Below are 24,581 nucleotides of genomic sequence, written 5' to 3'. Positions count from 1 at the left end.
CAGCCACCTGAAAAGCAGAAGCTTTTTTCCCCCCTCAAGCCTACTAAACTATCTGCAGTAGTAATAACAGACTTCCACTTACTATTTTTTCCTCCATTTTTACATGCTATAAATTGCTCTTCTAAAGCCCTAAAATAAACTAATAAAGAACTGGATTGTGCTCAGAGTCAGCAGCAAAGCTTCCAAGCAAATCAAGACACTCCCAGACCTATCATGCTAATCTACGACAATGCCAATGAAATCTGCTCATAAGCAAACTGAGGACAAAGTGGGAATAGCCTTAAAAAGCAATTCTCATATGAGGTTTGCTTCTCAGTTCTTGCACAAAGAGCTAAGTTCTGTGTCAACAAGGAGAGAAACACAAAACCAGAAGCCTTTCCTTCTAAAATTCGAGTTAGAGAAATCTAAACAGTCTTAAGCTTAAGATAAGGCAACAGACACTTATAGACCATAGAAAAGACAAAACTGAGTTAATCTGCATGCACTCAAATGAAGACAGCAAAATACTGGTCTCCAACCTGAGGCGGCTGGGGTATGGTGAGGCGATATTCTCCTTGTTTGTCTCGACTGAACACAACCTTCCAAAGGATCATATCAAGGAGGACATTCTGTGAGACATTGCAGTGAGTAGGAAGAGTTAAGAAACTAATGATCACTGGTTATTAGTGTGCACATTTCAAATAAAACCTGAAATACTCTGTTAGACATAATTCAGTGCCAGGCAAAATGAAGAGCTTATGTTATCTGTCAGTACTTAAGTGATAAACATTTTCATTTCTGAAGTGCTCAGAGGAAAACTTAAAAATATGAACACATATTTTTAATCATCAATAAGTAGTAACGACCAAAACTGCATGCACTGATACAAACAAAAATACACATCCTTTATGTGTTTCAAGACTTAAAAAAAAAAAAAACAAAAATCCTGTGAAGCACCACAGACTTTACTGCTTGAAGCCATTTTGCCTCAAACCATCTTAAACACTGGAACATCTTAGCACTACAACAGGCTGCCCAAGGAGGCTGTTGATTCTCCTCTGCAGATATTCAAGACCCAAATGACGCCTACCTGTGCAGCCTGCTGCAGGGGGCCTGCTTTGCTGGGGGGACTAGACTAGATCTCTAGAGGTCCCCTACAACCCCTACAATTTTGTGATGCTGTAAACATTATAGCATTATAGATGTGATCTGTCTTTTTTAAACACCAATGGCCTGCACAGAAAAGCTTCCATATGGTGCCAAATCTGGGCCCCCAGCGGGAGCTGTTTCAGCTTTTGGAACAGGGGGCAGAAGGTGAGCACTCCACATTGTGTATCTAATGATTCCTATATGACCAAGCTCAGCTATGAAGGTGTGAACCCATGGCATTCAAAGCCTTAAGCCTATGACTCTCTGGTTTCTAGACAGAATCTGTGTTTAACAGTTGCCTAAGATCTGCCATTGAAAAAAAGGGAGCTGACTAATTGGACTTTTGTAATGGATTTTAATGCCTGGTACAAATAATGTGCAGCCTATAATACCTAGTCTGGAATCCACATGGAAGGAGCAGAAGTTTCACAAAGCATTTCAGAAAACAGGTGTGAGACAAGTACATTTTGAAACCATTCCTGCTTTAGAAACAATTAAATTACACAGGATCAGAGAGAAGAGCATCAAATAGGAAGCATGATAAGACAAAACAGATCCAGTCTTTCCCTGTACCTCATCACTATGAAGTATTTACGGGGCAGTTACCAAGGAATTAGTTTCAGTAGAATAAAGAACAGGTGACTAAAGGAACTATTCAGCTAACAGTGAAAGTGGAATAAATAGGCTTAGAAGTCAGGTGCAACACGTCCAAATAAAGTCAAGAAAACTAAATTCCATGATTCTATTCCACTACTGCTAAATGTGCAACAAGAAAAACAGAAAAATCCATTTTAAAGGAATTGTGATACATCATCTTAAGAAAAAGTTTTGCTAACAATAGTAACTATTAAAGATACCAACTAAAACTTGCCAAGGAAGAAGAGGAGGTGGGCTTTGAAATATTTGGTAAAAGCAAATGCTTTACAGGGAATACATTGCTTAGGTTGTGTTTACTAGAAACTCAGAGGTTTACAGACTTATGTGGCAACTGACAACACTCAGGAGAGGAACCTTATGAATGTTTTTCCTCAAGAGACACATACTGTGTGGAGGAACACACTGTGATAGATCAGTCTTTCTAACTGAGCTCTCATGAAATATCCATAGGCTGCACAGAAGTTGGAAAGATCTTCTGCAGAACAAAGTTTTCAGCTGTAAGGGTAAGTTTAATTTATTTTCTTCCATTAAGTTTATCATTGGGCTGAAAACTGTAACTACAACTTATTTCTATCTATCAATCAATCAACACAAAGCCCGGGTTCTTACCACTTATGCAAAAACAATGAAATCCATGTTCCAAAAGGGGAGAATATAATAATATACCTTGCAATTCTTATTTGGAACAATGTTCTGAACTCAAAGTCCTGACAAATTATTCCAAGAACTTTGGTTGATGTTACTTCTAATGTTGTGAACAGAAGGGAAAACTTAGTCAACTGGAAAGAATATTAATGCTGTAGTCATCTTCAAAGGCCAAAGCAGTCTGATCCTAGCAAACACTATTCTAGTTACCTTAATAGCACACCCTCACATAGTAATGGAAACACTGACTAGAAGCTGCAGAAAATGTTTTACAGTAAAAATGGATAATTGTAGCAGCTAAGATAATGTTTAAAGAAAAATAATAACTACTGTCTGCGACCAAAAACCAAATGTATTCAGGTTGGAAATAAGGAGTCATTTCAACAGGAAGAACTAACCATAGGAGTAAATGACTGGCTAAGAATCCAGACTAGCTATAGCAGATGTGCCTCTGTTAACACAGATTCTTAGAAACTACAGAAGGGGTACCTGGATGAAAGGCAGGGCCATTTTCTGACCACATTAACTATGGAATCAGAGCAGAGGAGGTAAAAATATCCAAAACTACCGATGCTGGACAAGCTCAGACTGAAAAGAGCAGATCTGCACAAACATCTCTACTTTTTCACTTAATGACATTATACAGGTAAGCAGACAGACCTGCATTATCCTGAGCAATAAAATGAACGAATGATGCATGTATGATGAGCTTCCCTAAGGATTTTATACAGCAATGGTATGTTATTTTGAGTTCCTTTCACACAGCAAATAAATATGAAATAGTTGAAACAATTTTTTCAGCTTTTCACTCTCCCCTCCCTGCTACTCTCCTTTTGTTTTTATTTTATTGATTCAGATGGGTTTTAATGTTATGCTTTTAACACAGAAGACATTTGACACATTAAGTCCAGCCTGGAAGGACACTTTTAGAAATGGAAGTTTAAAACTTATTGTTCCACTGGCATGTTGTGGATCCTAAACAAACCTAAACCAAAGACAAACCTACAGCCTCGGAGAAACACTGAACAGTAAGTATTTTCTGTTTGAATGCCTTACCTCCATCAGCACGGATACAATTGCATTGACAATAACAATGATGAGAATTCTCAGCCGCCACTCATATGGCACACATACGAGCTGTGAGAAGAAGTTGCCAGAGGTTAACACCACATATATGAAGTGGTCAAAACGTGCATTCAAAACTGGCTCCGAGTTATAAATTCACATGTACACGTGAATAAATACACAAGTGCATATGCCCATAAAATTGGATGCTATTAAGCATATTAATACGTATTGCAGAATCCTGCTTCTCGTGCTTTGTTGTCTGAGAACATTTTAAGGTCTTTCATCCAGTTGAAAATTCAACGTGAAATTTTCAGAAGAAAGAGAGATACTAATTTAAGTACTTCACTTCTGTCTCTGTACACAGGTTTCAAGGAAATTACCTCCCCTCCCCAAGATTAGAAGCTAAAAATCTCAGGGCTCAAGTTTCCCCAAGAGGCAGCCAGCGGCCCCAAGAAGTACAGATACATCTGCTCAATCTTACCTCAAAAGACATGTTGATAAGTTCAGAGGGATGCAACATGATGAAAAATAAGAAGACATAGAGAACTACCACGGAAGTAACAAACAGAACTGTGAATGAAAAAAAGAAAAAGTATTTTGAAGTATTTTATTCAGACAATCACTCAATCGGGGTTTTAGAGAGGTCTTGTATATACCATAGGTTTATTAATCTCTGGAAATATTATTGACCTATTATCTTCTCTGAGGTATATTTTTGCAATGATACCTTAAAATATATAACTGTATATAGTAAGAAAGGACTTACGATTTTTGTAGCACGGTTGTCTAAAGGGCTTTCCTTTTGAAAAGACAATTGCGACTATGAGGTACTGAAAGCTGGATATAAAAAACAAAGTTGTGTTTTCATAATTTTTAATGTTATGCTCATCATCAAGAGTCTCGTTCCCATAATGCGCAGAGCTGACGTTTGAGGCATCCAATACATTACATGCACTGCAACATAAACATTTAAGACTGAGTTAAGAAGAAAAGCCAAACAAGGCTGAATCCTATTTATTAGCAAGAGTAATGAAAGAAAATACTACAGTAGGTTAAAAAAGCATATCCTGAAAACCTACTACAGATAGTAAGAATTAGCTCAAGCCTGAGGAAGGGAGGTAGCAATTGTGAATTCTATGCTTCAATTTCTTTTGTGCTTTCAGCTTGTGAAATCCCTTCAGGAACTGCTTAGGGACTGTCACTTTATACAAACTCAGAAGACAGGTAAGAAAATACCGCAAAGTAATAAAATATGAAAATATTTCATTTTCAGAAATGTAATTTACTGGAACTCTAACAGGAAAACAAAAATGTATAAATACAAACAAGTTAAAATAGGCTTGAACCGTGGACTTCAAATTTTGATCTCAGATGTCCCAGACCTGAAGAATCTTCAGACCCTACAGTCTGGCTCTGACCCAGTTCTGCATTTCAGTCATTGGTCAGCACCAACGTATTAGGTACATGCTTTTAGCTACAGATTAATCAGTAGCCACAGAAAAGCTACACTTACAAAATGGTGGATAAATGCAACAGCATTACTGGTGATCCCTTTCTGATGATACCATATCCATTAAAATATCACTGAAACACTTACTCAGATTCTGGTGTCCAACGTTCAAACCAGGGCTGCTGCTTGACCCAAAGAAACCCGAATGTTTGGAAAACAAGGCAGATGATGATCTGAGACAAAACGGAACACAGAAGTGGACCTGAGATAAGACCTGATGGAGGCCTCCGTGCAACCAGCTCCTTCCAAGCAGGGTTCAGGCTCACTGCAAAAAGGACAAAAATACACACTATCTATTGCATCATTATGGTTTTCAAGAGTTACCCTGTTTATACTCTGCAGAACTGAAATGGCTTGCTTGTGACCTCTTAACGTGAAACCACCCAACAAAGGTTTTACCACCCTACATGAATGCCACAGTGCCGTTTATAAGCTAGTTACCTCTTGCAGCACAGGGCAGCTGGGGACAACACAGAAACCATGAGACAAGTAACTGGCAGCGTTCCCAGACAAATACTGGATAGGGCAATTGTAAGGTTCTACAGCAACTTCCCATTTATCTGGCACAAGCACTTACTAACTAGCTTCCTCAGTTGTAGTCCTCCATTACTTCAAAGAAGCAGCTCCATTGAGCTTAAAAAATAGAGTTCTAGTGTTAACCAGTAAACTGAGTGCTAGGGTCATAGGTGAAATTAAGAACTTCACTAGATGACAGTTTGCAAGTGCAACACTTTCAAGTTCAACTAATAAGGCAAGAAGACAAAACATTTGAGAAAGATCATGCAGGAACAAAGACTGTTTTGATTCTAACACCTTCCTCAGGCCAGACTTCTGACTTCCTGTACTGTGAAGAACTGCCTTTCTAAGCTCATGCCCATGATGTGCTTCTTGCATGAGGATATATCACAAACTACAGGTGAATCTTATTCAGCACAATGGTTATTGTTAATTTTCCAATACAGATATTGCAATAGTTGTAACGTCTTAACTTTCACATCACAGTGCTTATTCCAACCAGCAGTAAGTGGATGCAAAAACTGCTTCACAGAAGCCACCAGCAGTAGTTCAGCATAATACTTACTAGTGAATACAACCACCAAAATGATTGCCAAATCAATGAAGAGAAACTGGTGGTCTCCCAAATTGCTCAGGATCTAGAGAGAAATCACAAGTGAAACATCAGTAACTGCTTCCACGCCAACAAGATCTTACAGTGAAACTCTTACTGCACTATTTCCGTAAGTCCTTCTCTATAACAAATCAGCCTCTTTCCAAGCTGACTTCCTTTACCTGCAGATCTTGAGTACTGTACAATTTACAGATCGATTCCCGAAGTATGAATGTATGAAAATTCCAGACTTTTGAATGTGACTGTCGTGTACAAAGAGACTGGCAACAGTTCATAAGTATCAGCTTTCAAATCTGAATTACACTGACACTGCTTAATCACAACTAAATACTTACAGAATATAGCAGAGTAACGCTGATGTACTGGATAATGCTGTATAATGCCATGAATTTAAATACACAGAAGGAAGTTATTAAAGCAGCACGGCCTTCCCTGTCAAAACAAACACAATCATGTGACTAGAAAGCTTTTTTACAAGCAAGCAGAACCTTCAGTTTAATTAACTGCAATTAAATACATCAGCAAGCCTTTCGAGAGACACTAGGGTGAAGACAGAGTGCTCAGACACATGGAGTGAAAAGGAGGGTCAGAATGGCACACTTTCAGGTGCAGAGCTGTGAGTGTGCCCTCTGAACTGAGCCACCACCACACCACAGTGTTCTTTGACTGCATGTGGTTTTCCAGCAATGTTTTTAAAATGAAAGTCTGATGGCAAATGCTTCTTTATCACACAGGTTTACTATGTGGATTGAGTGAAAACACATTCAACAATTGCCAACCTCAGACATGCTTCTGCATATGCAAGACTTCGTCAGTTTCATACAGATTAAAATAGGTTTATCTCTGGCTGACCTATATCCAAAACTAGATTCCAACTCTAGAATAAAGACTGGTGAAACCCCACAGAAGAAACTTGTTTTCTACTTAATATGGTGCTGAGAAGCAAGGCTATCTCACAAATGTTAAATCTGCAATTATATACGCACTTCATGGAAACTTCAGTAGTAACTAAGACATTAAATTAAGTACTAAGCTGTAAAACCCTCCCTTGAACTTTACATAAACAGGATTTAAAACAAAATAATCATGCTATTCCAATTCCTTATTCAAACCACTTTCAGTAAAGAAGTAACTACTAAAAATGTATGGCTTGTCCTTTAATTCAGCTGGGCCTACAATAAACATCAAATATGTTATTAACATACAGTATGCAGAATGAGTTACATGGATACATTTACGGTCATGGCAGCATTACCTGATCAGCTTTGGCACGCAGGAAATACTAGGTGTCCTGGAAGTGAATGGTGATGCCACAGAAGCCTCGAGTTCAGACAAAGATATACCACCATGTGCCCTCTTTAGTGCCTGTCATTTCATATTGAAATACAGAATGTTTTAAAACATGCTTTCAGCTATAAAACCTGAGCAGTTCCATATGCAAAATAAAAATGTACTTACGCCACAGTCATTCGCACCATCTCCACACATGCCCACATAGTAACTATAGAAAACAAATAGATGTTAGGGTTCTGGACTGTTCCTCAATCACTGCCCGTTAAGTTGATTTCATTAAATGCTTTTTATATTATTTGATATATTCAGGGTTTGTACAAACCTAAGTAATCCAGGGTGCTAAAAGCATTTACTATTTACATTATACATATAAAGAAGCAGATAAAAGTAATGTAACTCAGCCAGTTCAATCAAATCAATAATAGTTATCAGCTATCATCCCAAGAAAGTCTAACGCATCTTTATCATAAGAAGTTAATGCTTCTCTACTGTTTTATATAGACACAACATTTTAATAAAGATAACCCTAAAAGTGTCAATGAAAAAACAAACACCAAACTTCTGAAAAAACACAAAGGTCAGAAACAGCCACATGAGCAACAGTCGCTAAGTTAATAGTTTGAGCCTTGACACTGACTGACAACATATTGACAGTAAGTGACCACAAGGCATCACACCAGTACTTCTTCAGTACACAGATGTCACTCAATAAATTTGTTTACTAAGCTAAGAAATCAGATTTATAGATAACGCTATTCAGCTACTCAACCCTTACAATTTCACAAAGCTCGTACAACTTACATATTCACACCTAGCCAGCAGATGGCAGTACTCTCATCCAGCTCAGCTTATTCACCAGCCCCAAGAAGTTATCTCAGCCCAACCTTTTGCATTTGGTATAACAGCTATCAGTTTTTTTTCTCATCACACAGACCATGTCAAGCTGCCACCCCCTTCTATACTTAAAGAAATACTTACTCTACATTTTGTAAAGCTTCCACCAACTGAGTTTTCTGATCAGGAGCCATGCGAGCAAACACAGTGCCATGTAATACAAGCTGAAAGAGAGAAACTTCTTAGTACTCAAAACACCCAGCCTGTTCTTCATTAAAAGTGCCCAGATTCAAAGTAAAATGCTCACCTTGGGTACCAGGTCCTGAAAATGCTCCAAAATCACTGCAAATGACTTTCCATTCATTGCAAAATGGTACTTGGTCATCTGAAGATCCTCAAGACTTTCATGGACCAATTTAACTGGAATATCCTATCAAAAGCAGTTTAATATTCTAGCTGTAGTGCATTGAACAAAGTATAATAATAATAATCTTAAGGATTGTTCACTGTAGTGAAGGCGTCTATGAGCTTCACTTGAAAGAAAAATCTCATTCTATTAAAGCATTTATTTAATATCAAGAACATATGGTTTAATGTTTCCACAACATGTGGCTAAAGCAGACTTAAATTGAAAACCAGGGGAAAAAACCCACATCTGCCCAGCTAAAACATCAAGTCTTGCAGAGAAGTTAAAAACAAGTTAAAAACTAGCTCCCAAAGATCTTTTACTGCTTTTCAATATTGTAAGGTTTGCAAAGTTAAATAGTACAGCAGTTTAGAGTTGCCATTTAATGGCAGGCAAACTTATTATTTAACAGAATAATAAAAAAGCTGGGGGACAAAGAAACCGAACAGCAAAATTAAGTGTTTATAAGCTAAAGGCACAACGCCAATTAAATTACCTCTGAGTTTATGGCTGGTGATGAACTAGTGCATCTTGCGAGGGTATCTGCATAATGCCAGTTGATTCTGGCAGCCTGCCCGTCCTTTGGAGGTAGTGCTTCAGCAATAATGACCTTATCCTGAGGTAGAATCATTCCACAATCTCTGGCCACGGAGATAGCAGTTAACATGTTATCTCCTGTGAAAGAGTTGCATTTTGAAAGGTTTGAGCTAAAGGATCAATACATCCATATTCAACATAAAAGATAAAGCTAACTAAGCCAGTTTTAAAGTAGGAGGAAAGATGTTTAATATACCTGTGGCATCCTTAGAGCCAAACAAATCCACAGGCAGATGTCATATTATATCCCTTACATTCCTCCACTCAATAGCATCACTCCCAGTTAAAAACGATTCATACAAGACAAACACAGAGTTCTGCTGCCACCCAATGACAATTCTATATTTGTCTATCCTGTATATTACAAGTTGTAATACTTGTGATTTACAAAATATCCACATTACACGGAAAACACAGCACAGACAAACCCAAGGCAGGTTAAGAAGACATTGTTATACATTAAATTGAAATAGCAGGGATTGACTCTCAGGAGGTCATGCAGTACAAACTCCTGCTAAAAGCCAGTCATGAGATTAGACCTAAACTTCTGCCTAGTCCAAGGACATTCAAGGTTTTTTATCCTTCAACTCAATAAGAAGCAACACGTTAATGTTAATTCCACAAAGTAGAATTAACCCCTTACTGATTTCAGACCCCTGACTTACCAAAGCACCCCTCAACCAAAAAGACATGTAGTTTCATAATAGCTTCTGAACTTCATTCTTGCATAAACGCAGGACAATCCCAGTGTATCAAATACTAGAACTTTTATTTCACACACTACATACAAAATAAATCTGTTCAAAAATAACTTTTTCTCTGTTATATGAATGTTTTCATGCTAACCTGTAACCATGACAGTGCGAATGTTGGCTTTATGCAAATCTTCAAGTACAGCAGGGGTTTCTTGCTTTAGCTTGTTTTGCATTATAATTAACCCCATAAAATCCATGTTACTTTCAATAGCATCTCTGTATGAAAGGAGGCAGGGAAAAGAACATCAGAAAAGTTACAATTACTTCACGTAGTTTAAAGAACCTGATTTTATGCTTATCAAATTAAAGAGATGTTTATTTTTACTGTGCAAAGCGTGAAGAATTCACTTTTTAAAAGCAATACAAGAGAATACCATCATCTCCATTCATTTATGCTCATTCCCTTTGTTTACTCTTAAAATAACAACAAAAACTAGAGTAAGAAAGTGTTGTTTCTTCTCATGCTCAACTGTAAGGGTTTTCAATCAGAACTCTGTCTAGAAGATCTCACATTCCCAATAAGAAAGGTTACTCTTGGAAAAAATGCTCTGGAACAGCATTCACAGACAAATGTTAAGCTGTTTAGAACGGATCTCTAATTTCTTTTCCCGATTACCTGAACCAGAGCATACAAACTACCACACTAAATTGCCAAAGATAGGGCGATTAATAGCCGTTAGTTAATTAAGGGACTTCTTAACTTCATTTCGCATAAAACTCAATGCATTTACAGGTCTTGTGTGTGCTACCGCCACTGTAAATTTTTGTAAGACTATTGGAGGAAGACTTCCTTAATTCCTATGTATTGCTCAGAGTTCAATTAATGAACATACGGAACTGCATAGCAAGACAAAAACAAGCTAAAGAAGATGAATAATTGGATTTAAACCAAAGTAAGCATAACGGGATTACTCCAAAGTATGCAGTTTTTAAAGCCTGTTGTTATTTAGCTAAAAGAAAAGAAAAGAAAAAAAAAAACCAAAGCCACTCTTACCTATTAATAGTCTGAACTTTGTGCCATGTAAGTTTAGACTCCAATTTTCTGTGAGCAAGCGCAATAACTCGGAAGCCCTGCTTGGTGTATTCTTCCAGGACACTCTCAAAGTCAACAGGAACTTTAAAATGGTCAAGTTAAGAGTTATTAAAATTAGTCGTATCACAGCTGAGCTGCACAAGAAAGAAAAAAAAAAATCAGGCTGTTCCCTTACCTGTTTCCTGCTTACACAAGCTTGCAATCACTTCAGGGGCACCTTTCATATAAGCATCCATTCTCTTCTCCCCAAGAATTCTCGCTATCACACACATGCGTTGCAAAACTGAAGAAAATGGAAACTGGCGCACGATCCCAATTTCATAAGTGGTCTGTGTAAGGTGGAACAGAAGAAGAAAAGGGTTACATCCACAAATTGTGAGAAATACGAAAAATAGGGAGATGATTTATTGAAGGAGAAAACAAAGACCACTTACCGAAAGCTCAAATAATTCCTAAACAAAAAAAGAACAAAAAAAAAAAAACTCCTGTAAATATTTCAGTATTTTTCCAGATAGAAAGCATTTAAACATAACATTGGTAACATCAATGGGTAAACCAATTTGTACAGCCCTCTCAGTCCCATTACATTCGCGATGGATTCCACAAACGCTGAATATGGATATACTATACTTATTCAGTACTTTTTACTTTAACTGAGATACATTAGATCTTGATTAGAATTTGCAAGTCTTTTCAGTCAAACCTGTGTGTACTTAAGCCACGTCAATTATTAAAGTTGCAAAGCATTTCAGAGTGATGTCGTTATTACAGAGTAACACAAAAGTCATGCAGTAAATTCCAAGAATGTTCTTAGTCAGATACTGCACACCAATAACTGCTGTGTGTGTGCACTCAGTTCTGAACAACAAAAAAGCTTCCAGCCACTGCAGAAGACTCACAGAGCAACCAACAGTATATCCTCCTGCTCCCTTACTCTGTGATATTCTGGGTAGAGGTCTTGCTTGCATTCCCTGTGTATAATAACATCCCAAGTATATTTTATTTAACTCAGCACTGACATTAAAGCACACATCTCTTAAGGTACAACGCTGGCAAGAACCAAGGTAAGCTCACCTAAGCAATTTATTAGCACACTAAGTATTTGGCACTGATACCAGTAAACCCAAAAAGTGTTATGGCACCCCATAACCAGTCTATTGGGGTAACAACACTGCCAATCAGTCTGTTTATCTACTACAGCACCATATGCTGAGCAACTTTTTGCAACAACGATTAAAACACATCTTCTCTATCTTTGCCAAGAAAAATCACGAAACAATTTCAATAATGTCTGAATGATATCAGCCAGGTCAGCATACACTGCAACATATTTCTGTAACTTAGAGGATTAGTTTCATTTGACAAAATGCTTTCAATCTTCCTACCATTTCTTGATTAGTTGCTTGCTTGGATTCTGGAAAAAGTTGTTTTGAAGGTCGCACCACCGTTGGCATGATTCGATTATGAAGTGCTGTTTCCTCTTCTGTTGCTTCTTCTAAAATCTGTAATGAATTAGTTGATTGTTTTTAATGCATTCATTAACTTCTATTTTTCCATAATTTTCTGGAAAATAAGTCTTGGAAATGAGCCCAAAGCGCAGTGATTCGCTGTGAAAGTTCATTCAGTGTCCAAATTCAGCAGTTAACTAAGGCTCATGTAGCTATTGTACAAGTTAATTGTATGCAGTAAAACTTTGCTGTAATCCTTTCATCATCAGAAAGCAGTAAATGAGCTGCTCATATTTTTTTCCATTTCTATGAATTGTTGCACAGTGTACATTTTAGAAACACTTTCAAATTAAGACCTCCTTTCCACATTGGCAGATAAGCATTATCCAAAGTCTACTTTTCCATTACAGTGTCACATAATACCACAGTTTGTATTTGACACTTAAAAACGAAGTTTTTAATGGTTACTTATTCTGAATCAAAGAAACACTTACCCAACCTATTGCTTCAAACATCTTCAGATCAAGTGGATCCCCAGAAAGCACCCCTCCAATTTTAGTAAGGGAATGACAAGTTGCCATGCAAGCAATAAACTCAGACTTCAGCAAGCTCTCACTGCAAGCCCTCTCTTCCGGCAAAAGGAAACTAAAACAATGAAGTTATAACATACTTAGCGCTGTAATTATTTACTATGAGCCAATTCAAAAGGTTTGTTTAGATTAACAGAGGATAATTGACTGCACAAGTTTCTTCACTTCTATTTTCACACATCACAGAAGATGAATCGAGACTCTGGGCTGGAACCTTTGGAAATAGTCAAAACTTCTGCCAGCTCATTCAAAAATATGAATTCATACTCTAGATTGATTCCCCTTCTACAGAGGCTTTGTCAATTTAAATGTAATTCAATTAGCTAAGCCAATTCATCTCAGCAGCCCAAAAAGTCATGACTAGGAGGGCAGGATTAAAGAAACATGATGGACTTAAACTACATTGTTTCTGCAGTATGAAGCTAATGAGATCTCAGATTTTAACTGATTAAATTCTCCCTCATCCTCCTCAGATTTATAACTTTCAGTACATCTAAAACATGTTTTCAGTTGCATTCCTACAGCTTCTCACAGAAATGCAAACATAGGAGCACAAAATAAATCTTCCTCTGCTGAAGCTGTTACAGAACAACTAAATATCAAATCTGCTATCAACTGTTATCCTTACCGAGCATTTTCCACCCGCTGAATTCCCCAAAGATCCAAGCCATCCTCAGTAAGTGTGCCAGTCTGTGAAAGAAACCAATGGGAGGTATAAGAAAAAAAGATTTCAGAATGAAGTTACCCTCAAGTACAGAAAAAAATCAGAGTTAATGAGCTATGTCACACCTGAAGAACTGATCTCATATCATCTTCACTTAAAAATTGAAACTACAAATGGTTACATATTAGCTTTTTGCTAATAACAAGGCTCCAGTTTTGTTATGAAACATTAAAGCGCATTGAAAGCAACCAGGGAGCAACTCAAGGACCAAAGTAACAAATCTTCAAAATCCTGACATGATAGCTCAGTGTTCTCTATATTTGGAGAGTAGAGGCAGCAGAAAACAGATACTGAACCCTAAGTACTCTTCTCCTATGTGATTAAAAGAGCAGTTGAAACACTAGATTTAGAGCAGATCTTAAATTGAGTGAGGTAACTGATGCTAAACATTGAATACCTGACAGTTAACAGGTGATCTACACTCATATGGAAGTAACATATTTCTCAGTAGTCACTAGTCTATACGAATTCCCTCTTATTACACACTGCCTCCTCAGGCACCACCACTAAGTTTCAAAGTTCAACCGACCTTATCAAAACACACAAGATTCAGCTGGCCACAAATATTTATCCTTTGAGGGCTGATGCAGAAGATGCCGATTTTTTTCAACCGTCTTTGTGCATAAACGATGCCAGCAGTCATGGCAGCAGGGAGAGCTGGAGGCACCGTGATAGTGATAATGTCAAGAGATTCAATGATGATGGTATGAGCTGGAACCTGCAGTAGAGCTCAAGGTTAGTGAACAAGAACTCAGTGTCACTATCTCATTGGACTGTCCTCCCACTCTCAGCAAAAGTAAAACCTGTGCTGTGCTTTCCCTAGGATAACAGGATTCAGAGTGCCTAGAAACTCAGCATAATCTTCACCCACCATAAACAGCCATGATAATCCAGACCTAATAGATCCTCAAGCCATAACTTCAAGTTTTCACTTTCCCCTGCAAAACTTTAAAGCACTGACTGAATAAATCAGAAATTTGGGAGAATATAATCAGAGCTATCAGTTAGTGAATTCTTAATAGGGATTTTTCACCCAAAGCACATTTTAGATTTATTGTATGAAATTTCCTCCAACTGAGAATCAGACAGATAGCAATCTTATGTCCAAAAGGTAAAAGAAGGTTGGCTCAGTAACCAACTCAAATACATAATAAGATATTCATATTCTGCTCTTTTACTGAATCTTATTCTCAGTAGGCCAGTTTTTCTTGTTCCTTTGATAGAAAATAAAGCAAGGACTTTTTCACTTAAAATTTAATTGTTTTTCACCATCCAAAGCGTAAATGATAATCAATGGTTTTCTAAATTAAGGTGGTTCTAGAGACAAATACAGTGAGATGACAGCATACCTCATTTAAGATGCTATTGACAATTGTGTAAATAAACCCAATGCCTGCCACCACCACCAGAGACAGGAGAAACCAGTAGGCATCTCTGTAGAGTTTAAAATCAGTTGGCTTTGGATACAGTATGGAACGAACAAGCTGTCCTTTAGCAGTATTAAAGCCTAGAAACAAAAAGGAGTGACTTATTAGATGCATACACAAGAACAAAGCTTTTCAAATATATTAAAAACCTCAATGAAACCCTTAAGCTATTCATTTCATTAAGACTGTTTCTCAATAGACATCAGCAGATGTTTTGCAATACTTTAATTACAATGCTCATACTAAGTGCTTCTCTTCTATGTCAAGAGCACAGAGCTGATTTAAATCTATCCCTCTCCTGCAAGGGCAGTAAACACTCAAAATGGTTTGTCCCAAAGGAGTTTGTTGTACTGTATTTAGTCTCTCACAGTGCAGACCTAGTGGGTGTATATATTAGCTGTCTGTGTCAATCATAAAAAGAAAATAAGTTATTCATAAAGTCCAACTTCAAGTACTTAAACGGTAAGTCTCCATAAGCTCCTTTAACAGTCAGGAAAAAAAAAAAAAGGGATTCACAAGAAAACTGCAGAGCACTGAGTTATCTTCCAGAGAAATCAACCTCTTGATCACATTTAGATGCTTAAGTTAGGAGAGCAGACTTGTGGCTTAGAGTCAGATGACCAGACACCCTGAGATTTTCTTTGATCTTCTGCCTCAAAATAAGGGAAGGCCAACACTGGTGCCAAGTTTTGTATGCCTGAAACATTCTGTACATGCTTAGACTTCAAAGTCTACTACTACAAACTCAATACAGTTGTTGGGTCCACTGGCTCCCTGATATCCTCCCTTAAGTCTGTGAGCATTACAGGAAACACTAAGCTCTCCATGCCAACATTTGGCATACAAAATTCTAGCAAAACAATGGAGCTATTTCAACAGTCCTGAAGAGGATGAGTTTATTACAAGATGAACAAGACTTGAAGCCTCTGGGCTTTGAATTTGTTACTGCAGGATAGAAATCATGGACCTGTTCAGAGTTCAGCATGCCATTATGTAACAGAGTATTTAATCACAAATGCTTTGTAATTCAAGACCACCTTCATAGAATAGAATGCCCAACTACTACAGTTGGTCCAGTTGTTGTGAATAGAAGAAGCTATCTATCAAAAGCTAAAGCTTTAAAATACTAGTATAAATAATCACTTCTGTAATAAATAAGTAAATAAATAAAATAAAATAAATGCTCAAGTTTCTTAAGCAGGTGTTACATGCATTGACAAACTATGGGCAAGAAAAGTATTCTGCGTTGCCAACAACTAAAATAAGTGATTCCCCACCGTCAACCCAATCCAACAGTACCCTAAAATCTCTGAAAAGAGGTGTACATACTGCAACACATTGTAAAAATATACATGAAGGGTTTGAAAATGCATACAACTAGGTTTTAAATTATTGATGAAGACTGATTCATTCTCTTGTGTGCCAATGGATTCTTACCATACCATTATCTAGCTCTGTTAGAATTGTAACAGGCATGTACCAAATTGGTTGGGGCATAATCATTTATCCATGCTTTAGCAATGCAATGAAATGAAATATCACTTGATGTGCAACCATAAAACTGAGTGTTATATTAATAAGTGATAAACTTAAGAGTCTATACCTGTTCTCACTACCAGAGCTTTGACTAATTCTCCAGTATAAAAGCGAGTTTGGATCACATTGGTTCCACAAAACAAGGTATGTCTCTTATGAGCTTCCGGACTGTATATTTCATCTCCTGTCGCTTTTGGATATTCTGAAGGATTTGGTAGATTAATCTTCGTGACAGGAACACTTTCACCTTAAATGGATAAACAGTACGTAAACAAAACCAAAAATGAATAGACGTTTTCCCTTTATGATTTCAAGTTCTATTCCCCAATACAGAATTTGTCCCTCTGACTTGAAGTCAGAGGTGTGCAAAATACAGTTCACAAAGAAAACAGGATGACCTTCCTTCTACTGCAATGCATTACCTCATCTTTGCTCAGAAAAACTAAAAGTTGAAAGAAAGTATTCTGATCTCCTTTAGTAATCGAATATATTCAGATCAGGGTAGCAAGCAATTTTATCTGTTGCTAGCAACAGCAAGAGGCTCAGATATATTCAAGGAACACACAATCTCTGAACTGCTATTTTCTAAATGCTGCCAGCTTGGCCATATTGTCCTAGGAACAACAAGACGGCCATACTATTCATTGAAGCTGTCTGACAATGACATCAGGTTGCTGGTTTAAGAACATGCAGGCACAAATTTATTGAGGTAATCACTTGTTTAAGAAACAAAGCAGAACATTCTACTCACTACCATCTTCCTGGAAGCAGTTAAAAAGTCTGTGCTAAATTATTTTTGAAGAAACATACTGTAGAATTCAGTCCGCACTGAGAACACCAAGAGGCAGGAGGACTCACTATTAAGACGGCTCTTCAAAAAGAAACTATTAATCATAGTTGCCAAGTTATACCAGGTATCTGTTGCATTAAGCGCGTAAGTACTTATGAGTGCAAGTAATAGCAGGAACATACACATCTGAAGCAAAATAAATACGCTCACTTATGTAAGAGCAAGCTGTAAGATAAGCATGCACACAGGTAAAAAAAAAACGTTTTCAGCAATAACAGCATAACAAGTTTACTTTACCTGTTAACATGCTTTCATTCACGATACAAGTACCACTGAGAAGTACTGCATCACAGGGCATAATTGTCCCATTAGATGGAATCAACATGATATCTCCAGGCACAAGATCGGTAGAAAGGATTTCTTCAATTTCTAAGTGTAAGAACAAAAGTTTACCTGAAAACAGGCATCACAGATCCACACAGCTCATATCCAGTTGGTGATATTTAACGCTGTAATCCATTTTATTAGTGGCACTTTGAAAATTCTTTGAAAAGAGGTAAAAAAACCCAAATACATTTGATAAAACCAGTGCCATTATAGATTAAGTCCTGGAGTATACGGGTGTAGTTCAGCTAACAAATGAAAATAGTCAAGCTCATACAGATTAAATAAAGGTCATTAAAAAGATAGTAGTACAACAGAAAAGTGTGTCTTACAAAACAATATCACACATTGTAACCTAATAATCTTCAGCTACTGTGCTATCCAAAAGAGCACAAGTCCAGAAACCAATTACAGCCTCTGCTGGTTAATAACATGCAATGGAAATCCAATGCATGCACCTCTTTAGATCAAGAAAGACATTATAATGATAACCACACACCCGAGAAGGTAGCAGATATGACCTGGAATGGTAGATGTGGTATGACAAAGAAAACTACCCTATAAAACACAAATCTGACACTTGCTAAAAATACCATCTAGAATAATCCTATGCAGATGACCACCACACCGCAATTCCACCTTGCAACTTCTCCTTTTCTCATGTAATTTTGCTAAGAAATGAAAACATTACAAGTAGGAGAAAGAACAAACATGCATCAAATTTAAGATCATATTTAATAAACTTTAATATAATTCAGCTGTCCAAAGAGATCATGAAATTTACCTTGATTTCTTCTGCAGACAGAAACCCTTACAATGCTGTGAGCTGCTACCATGTCATGTAACATAACATATTGCTGCAAAGAGGAGAAAACAGTTCAATATGGCAAAGCACAGCTTCTACTTTAAGCATATGTATCAAAATAGTTTAGGAAATTAATAGGCAAATAAAGTTCAAGTAAATGAGCCTGTACAGATTCCTAATTTTAATAGCATTCTTGGAAGAAAACACACACAGCCATGCAAATTATAAAACAGTTGCTCAGTAATGTACATAGCAATAGGACTACAGTGAATGGCCTCACACTGTGCTAAGTTCAGGTTCATTATTAGGAAAAATTTCTTCTCAGAAAAAGCAGTCGGGCACTGGAATGGTCTGCTCAGGGAGCTGGTTGAGTCACCATCCCTGGAGGTGTTCAAGAAACATTTAGATGTTGTGCAAAAAGAGACACTGTTAAATGGGTAAATATTGGTGGTAGGTGGGCAGTTGGACTGGGTGACCTTGGAGGTCTTTTCCAACCTTGGTGGTTTTATGATTCTATAAAATAGAACTCTATCAAAGTTCATATAAATAGTGAAGACTTTATTATTATTATTATTATTTAATTTCCTCCCTCTGGTATGAATTTAGAGACTGCAATTTAAGGATAATTACTACTTGATTTTCCATTCACTACAGCTAAGTCTACATAGAAAATGCATCACCAACTTAACAATCCACAAGTCTGGCTGGTCCTCAGTTACACTGAACTTTTTCAAAGAGGAGGAAACAATGCAAGAAAGAATCAGATTTCTCAATACGATCCAATACACGTGGTTGCATCTGAGTTTCATGTCAGGTGGCATTTCTGATATCTGAGAAGGAGGCAGGTCAATCTGATTCAAGAGTGCGGGAAGTCAGCAGAAAACTGTCTCCAAAAGAACTGTAGATCCAAATTCTTCCAATGCAACAAAGGAAAATCCATAACAAAATTCTATCTGTACACTTCTGAAATCTTAAAGATTTGTAGAATCCCCACATAAAAATAATCTGATAAATAAAAAGCTGAAGAAACAGGTTTACTTTGAACTTACCTTTCTAACAGTGTAGAGTGAGCTAACAATGGATATTACAGACATGATCACAATTGCTAATGCATAGTAGTGATATTCATCAGTGATCCACAATATTACACTGAACAACTGAAAAATGTAAAAAGGATTGAGAACCTGAAAGAGTGAAAGAACATTATAGTTAAACCAAAAGGTCAAATGCATTCTTATTCAGAAGAATCAGAATAATTCTCCTCTACAGAGGAGATAAAACTTTCAAATGTTCTTTTAAATGTGTTTTTAATGTAGTTTTTGTCTATTATGTCAATTTGCTCCCTCTTTTTCACAAATTCTTCAACCCTCCCAAAGTAGCTTTCATTACAACAGCAATGAGTATATATATATATGTATAAATATATATTAAAATGGTACACACTTTCCCCTACACCTCAAAGCAAAGATGATAGGCGTATCTGTTACATAATAAATTCTTATTTTCTAAGCTATCATCTCTTAATTAATAAACACTCTTATCCATTAGCTCAGGTTTGAGATCTCCATTGTTCAAAATGTTCCATCACCTACATGGGTAACAAATTAGCTACTCAAATTCATGCTATAAAAGGGAAAGAGAACAACCAAATCAAGTGTACATTCAAGAACACATTAGCTTTTATGAGCACGTTGTAATGTATAATACCCAGGATGATAAAACCATCGACTGTGTTCTCCATTAAGTTTGAAATGATCCATAAAAACAAGATGCATAGCCACTCAAAAATTCCTGGCATGCTTTTTCTATGCCCTTACTAGGGCACCACATTGTGAAATCCAGAGTTTGTAGCAAAGGCCTTGTAGATTTGGAGCTCTTAAAAATAAAATTCCCCATTATTTTTTCCTTATAAGTTCTGGGCTCTGTGAGGCTTTTAGTTCACATTATTATTTGAATATTAGCCTAAGAATCACTGTACTTAAAATAACTTTTAATGATATACATTTTTGTTCATTAAAAAAAAGGTCTTACCTCCTTAATCAGAAGCTTAAAAATGGAAGGCACTTTCACAGCAATTTCATTTATTCCAAAGAACATTTTCCTGCATTAAAACCAAAAAAATATACTTAAAATTCTTAGATCTTATTCATTTTGAATTTATTCCATTAGAAACAGAAAAATATAATCTAATCCATGGCCCCTTTTATCACATTTACTGTTTCAAAAGGCATTGATCATTATGCCAGTCCAATGAGATGTTAAATACTTCCAACGTGAAGATAATTCCTTTTTATTTCAATTTAAACTGTATTTTAGTTTTCTATAAGAACCATATTTAGGTCCAATTTCATAATAATCATATCATTCTGAAGCCCAGTATGTGGTTCTCACCAACTTAAGCTCTAACTCTGATTCTTAACCTTGCACTAAGATGCTGTTTTCATGGCTCTGTATCTTAGTTTAAAGCTCAGCATGAAGAATAGCGAACCATGAGAAGGAAAGCAAAAAACTAATCTCTGATGGGATCTAATCTGGTTTAATAAGATTGATATAATCACATTAAAAGCCACAAATCAATAGAAAATAGGAGTAAAAATATGTTTCTGTATTTTAAACTAAGAAGATCTGATATGGGGAAAAAAAAAAGCCAAGAGTGTAACAAAATGCAAAACTGTTCTAGTTTAGGTGATGTAGCAATAAATTAGAACACCAAAGCTTACAAACATACAAGTGCTTTGAAAATATATATCCTGTTTGGTTGGATTCAGATTCTACACATCAGATTCTTTTCTCACTGAGTATTCAAAGCTTTGTTCCTTGACAGGCATGCTTGCACAGTAAGTCTAAAATAGCTTACTACAGATAAAATAAACACTTTTTCCAGTTACTTCTTGCTAACTGGGACTTTAAGAAGTGGAGGTGTGTGCAGCTCCAACCAACCATCAGATCCATGCAGGTGGGACGTACCTCTAATACTAACTTAGCTTTTAAAATAAAAGCCAAGATCTTGATATCTGGGAAGCTTCACTTATATCTCTCTAAATTAAGAAACTAGGCACAGTTTAGGCCATGCCACATTTTACTGGTGTCTGATATTCCCTATTAGCTATGTAACACTCTCAGTTGTCTTCTAAATTGTGTTAATTTTATGAGGGACAATTGGATAAAAGCAGCTCTTCCCTCAAATATTATAACATTACCTATAATCATGCATCTCCTTTGTCAGTCCTCTGCTGTGTTCATTATGAATTGAAGAACAGAATGTAGAGTCATCTAATCCTCTAAGTAGAGGAAAAAGTCAATGAGTTATTTCAGAAACGTGATATTTAAAAATCAAGTATTCAGCAACACAAGAGAATTAAACCCTTAATTAATGCTTGCCTAGTTACTGTGTCATATAACTGTAGACACAAACACAATGTTAAAAAGCCACCTTCTTATTGACGTGTCTTACTCTGGAGGACAGTCATACCTTCATTTCAATCACAGTAGAGATACATTTGGAAAATGAACTAAAATACAAGCATAACTAATATTCAAATTCTCTGAAGCGTGAACAAGTTTTTGAAGTCATTATACATAGTAAATAGGTTTGCTATTCCTTCAAATTACCTGTTTCATTTGCCTCTAACAAGCACTGGAAGGATTTCAGAAGCAATTATCAATCACTTTATCTGATAACCCTATACTGAAGCAAACTCGGAGCATCTTGCTATCAAAACATTATCCAGGACTAGGTAAAATACAGTCTACATTTCAAGTGCTTCCTCAACACTGGAAGATTCATCTTCATAGAACTCCTATATGCTGTGAAAATAAATGCTGTAAATTAGATGACCCTCAGATATGAAAGAATGTGTGAAATATCATTGTTTATAGCTACAGGACTATTTCAACTAACAAACAAACTTAACTGAACATATCATGCCCAAAGTCCACATGCTTTTCTAGTAGACATAATTCAGATGCATAGGAAAGCACCATTACCTTTAAAAAGGCTTTCACAGGTGACATGAAAAATCGCACTTCCCAACACAAGTCTTTTATTATACTGGAAAACGTAAGTTATCTACAAAAGTTTTACTTACAAAAGTAAGTTTTTCTACAAAAGTGATTCAGAGTTTTGCCCCAGAGAAGAAATACCCCTTCTACTACGCATACATAGTAATAACTATTTCCATTCTCTAGAACACAGGGAAAGAAGTTTAATACCCTCACTGTTGCAAAGGCTGAGACCACGCTTCTATCAGCTTCTGGTGAAATCTTTATGAGAATATAAAAATGCTAATAAATAAACTTAATTGCAGGTTTACAAGTTTTCCCTAAATTGTGTCAGGTTCAAGGATTTTAAAGTATGATTTTTAGATCAGTATATAATTCTCCTCTAGTAGCTGTGCCTTGCTCCCCATTCTGTCCCAAACAATTCAGTTATTCACTCCCCCAGTAGAAAAGGAATACGCCATGGTGTTTAAGAAGGGCCCCTAAAACAAAGTGCTTTAAATGCAAATATGCCTGAATGTGCAATACTCGTGCAAAGGTAAAGCTTTCAGCAGGATGTTACCTGCATTTCAGATCAGCCACCTTAGCTGTAGTTCTCAGCATACACACAGTCTTCCACTCTCCCTTTCACTGTTTGATTTAGATCTAGAACAGCCTTCTACTCCATTTTCTCCTGTAATTTCCCCTCAGCAGCACTCCTCTCCCAGTTTTGCTCAGGAAAGGAACTTATTTTTAGTTTTCAGTCCACAATGAGAGAAATTAGCCTCACTCCACTTAAGTGTTACAGTACTGAATTCCCAAGACATTAAGAAAAACCCGGTATGCACATACTTTATTAGATGAAGTACTCATCAACTCACTCAAAGATTCATTTGACACTAGCTAAAACAAAACAGACACACAGGGTCAAAGGTGCATCCTCTTTGGCTACATGGCCAGGTCTGATTTAGTTTAAGAACAATTGCACTTGCATTTCCTGTGTTTAAACCAGGGATCTTAATGTTACATTATTATAAGAACAATGATAACGAAACTCAAGCTCTCACAACTGAATTTGCTGCCCAAGAAATCTTTATTTGCTTCCCTTCTACACTGTGATTAGCCTTTATGTAATCAAACTATTCTGTCTTCTGGATACTTGCATAACAGACTGCACAGACTGTCTTATGTTCATTATACAATATCATACATAGAACACAACTACAGCTTTGCTTACCTTAGGATCTTACTACGAAGCCCAAAGTCTAAAGTCCCACCTCTTTACAAACTGATTCTCTACCACGTTACTACAGAACAAACTGAACAGGAGCTTAAGAAATCCATTCCAGTGAAGGCAGAGAGTATGTTTAAAACTTCTTCAGACTTCTTTTCAGAATGCTTATATTCTTATGTTCAATTACTATTTCCCAGTTGATATTGAGAACTTCCCTACATGATCGTAACTAATTCACTACAGAGAGTAAAACCACCATAATCTCGCTGTTACTTGACTTTGCCCAAAAGTGACTCAGTACTCTGCTAGTCTCAGATGTGCCTCTTTCCCCACTTCAGTACCCAGCTGTTAAGCAGTGGATTCTAGTTCAGTTACAGTACCTGACTAAACAAGTGCTCAGCAGTCAGGCTGAGCAATTCCTAACATATCACAGCAGTGAAAATTTGGCGTATTAGCAAGAATGTGATTGAATAAATGCTCACAACTTCACAGGCATATCTGAGATTTTTCAGGGGCTTATATCTCGGCTGAGTTATCACAAGAACATCAAAAGGCACAGTCAAACAGCCAGCAAATACCAAATTTCGAGTCACCGCTTTCATGCTAAGGC

At 36.8% G+C, this 24,581-nt stretch overlaps 1 protein-coding gene across 8 annotated transcripts in view; it reads right to left on the bottom strand.

The window, feature by feature from the left end:
- ATP13A3 (ATPase 13A3) overlaps positions 1 to 24,581 on the bottom strand; it is a 51,936-nt gene that overhangs the window by 5,991 nt on the left and 21,364 nt on the right. For 4 of the 8 annotated variants that reach the window (XM_015871700.3, XM_015871701.3, XM_085513060.1 and 1 more), the window contains 27 exons: positions 21,960 to 22,040; positions 20,791 to 20,860; positions 19,809 to 19,943; positions 18,739 to 18,811; positions 17,868 to 17,999; positions 16,848 to 17,027; positions 15,167 to 15,324; positions 14,347 to 14,535; positions 13,722 to 13,783; positions 12,998 to 13,148; positions 12,441 to 12,557; positions 11,490 to 11,507; positions 11,231 to 11,384; positions 11,017 to 11,137; positions 10,114 to 10,238; positions 9,167 to 9,345; positions 8,572 to 8,694; positions 8,409 to 8,488; positions 7,596 to 7,638; positions 7,393 to 7,502; positions 6,473 to 6,569; positions 6,090 to 6,162; positions 5,096 to 5,273; positions 4,265 to 4,452; positions 3,980 to 4,068; positions 3,487 to 3,567; positions 519 to 608 (listed from right to left, as the gene is read on the bottom strand). In XM_015871700.3, the coding sequence (XP_015727186.2) occupies positions 519 to 608; positions 3,487 to 3,567; positions 3,980 to 4,068; positions 4,265 to 4,452; positions 5,096 to 5,273; positions 6,090 to 6,162; positions 6,473 to 6,569; positions 7,393 to 7,502; positions 7,596 to 7,638; positions 8,409 to 8,488; positions 8,572 to 8,694; positions 9,167 to 9,345; positions 10,114 to 10,238; positions 11,017 to 11,137; positions 11,231 to 11,384; positions 11,490 to 11,507; positions 12,441 to 12,557; positions 12,998 to 13,148; positions 13,722 to 13,783; positions 14,347 to 14,535; positions 15,167 to 15,324; positions 16,848 to 17,027; positions 17,868 to 17,999; positions 18,739 to 18,811; positions 19,809 to 19,943; positions 20,791 to 20,860; positions 21,960 to 22,040 (3,097 nt within the window). Of the gene's footprint in view, positions 1 to 518; positions 609 to 3,486; positions 3,568 to 3,979; positions 4,069 to 4,264; positions 4,453 to 5,095; positions 5,274 to 6,089; positions 6,163 to 6,472; positions 6,570 to 7,392; positions 7,503 to 7,595; positions 7,639 to 8,408; positions 8,489 to 8,571; positions 8,695 to 9,166; positions 9,346 to 10,113; positions 10,239 to 11,016; positions 11,138 to 11,230; positions 11,385 to 11,489; positions 11,508 to 12,440; positions 12,558 to 12,997; positions 13,149 to 13,721; positions 13,784 to 14,346; positions 14,536 to 15,166; positions 15,325 to 16,847; positions 17,028 to 17,867; positions 18,000 to 18,738; positions 18,812 to 19,808; positions 19,944 to 20,790; positions 20,861 to 21,959; positions 22,041 to 24,581 lie in introns of those variants that run through there. The other 4 variants (XM_085513061.1, XM_015871703.3, XM_015871702.2 and 1 more) reach the window with 2 other exon arrangements.

Source organism: Coturnix japonica, chromosome 12 (assembly GCF_054131305.1).
Source record: "Coturnix japonica strain WE chromosome 12, WE-NBRP24, whole genome shotgun sequence".
NCBI lineage: Eukaryota > Metazoa > Chordata > Aves > Galliformes > Phasianidae > Coturnix > Coturnix japonica.
Note: the sequence above shows the minus strand (reverse complement) of the source record. Positions and strands in the feature narration are given on the sequence as shown.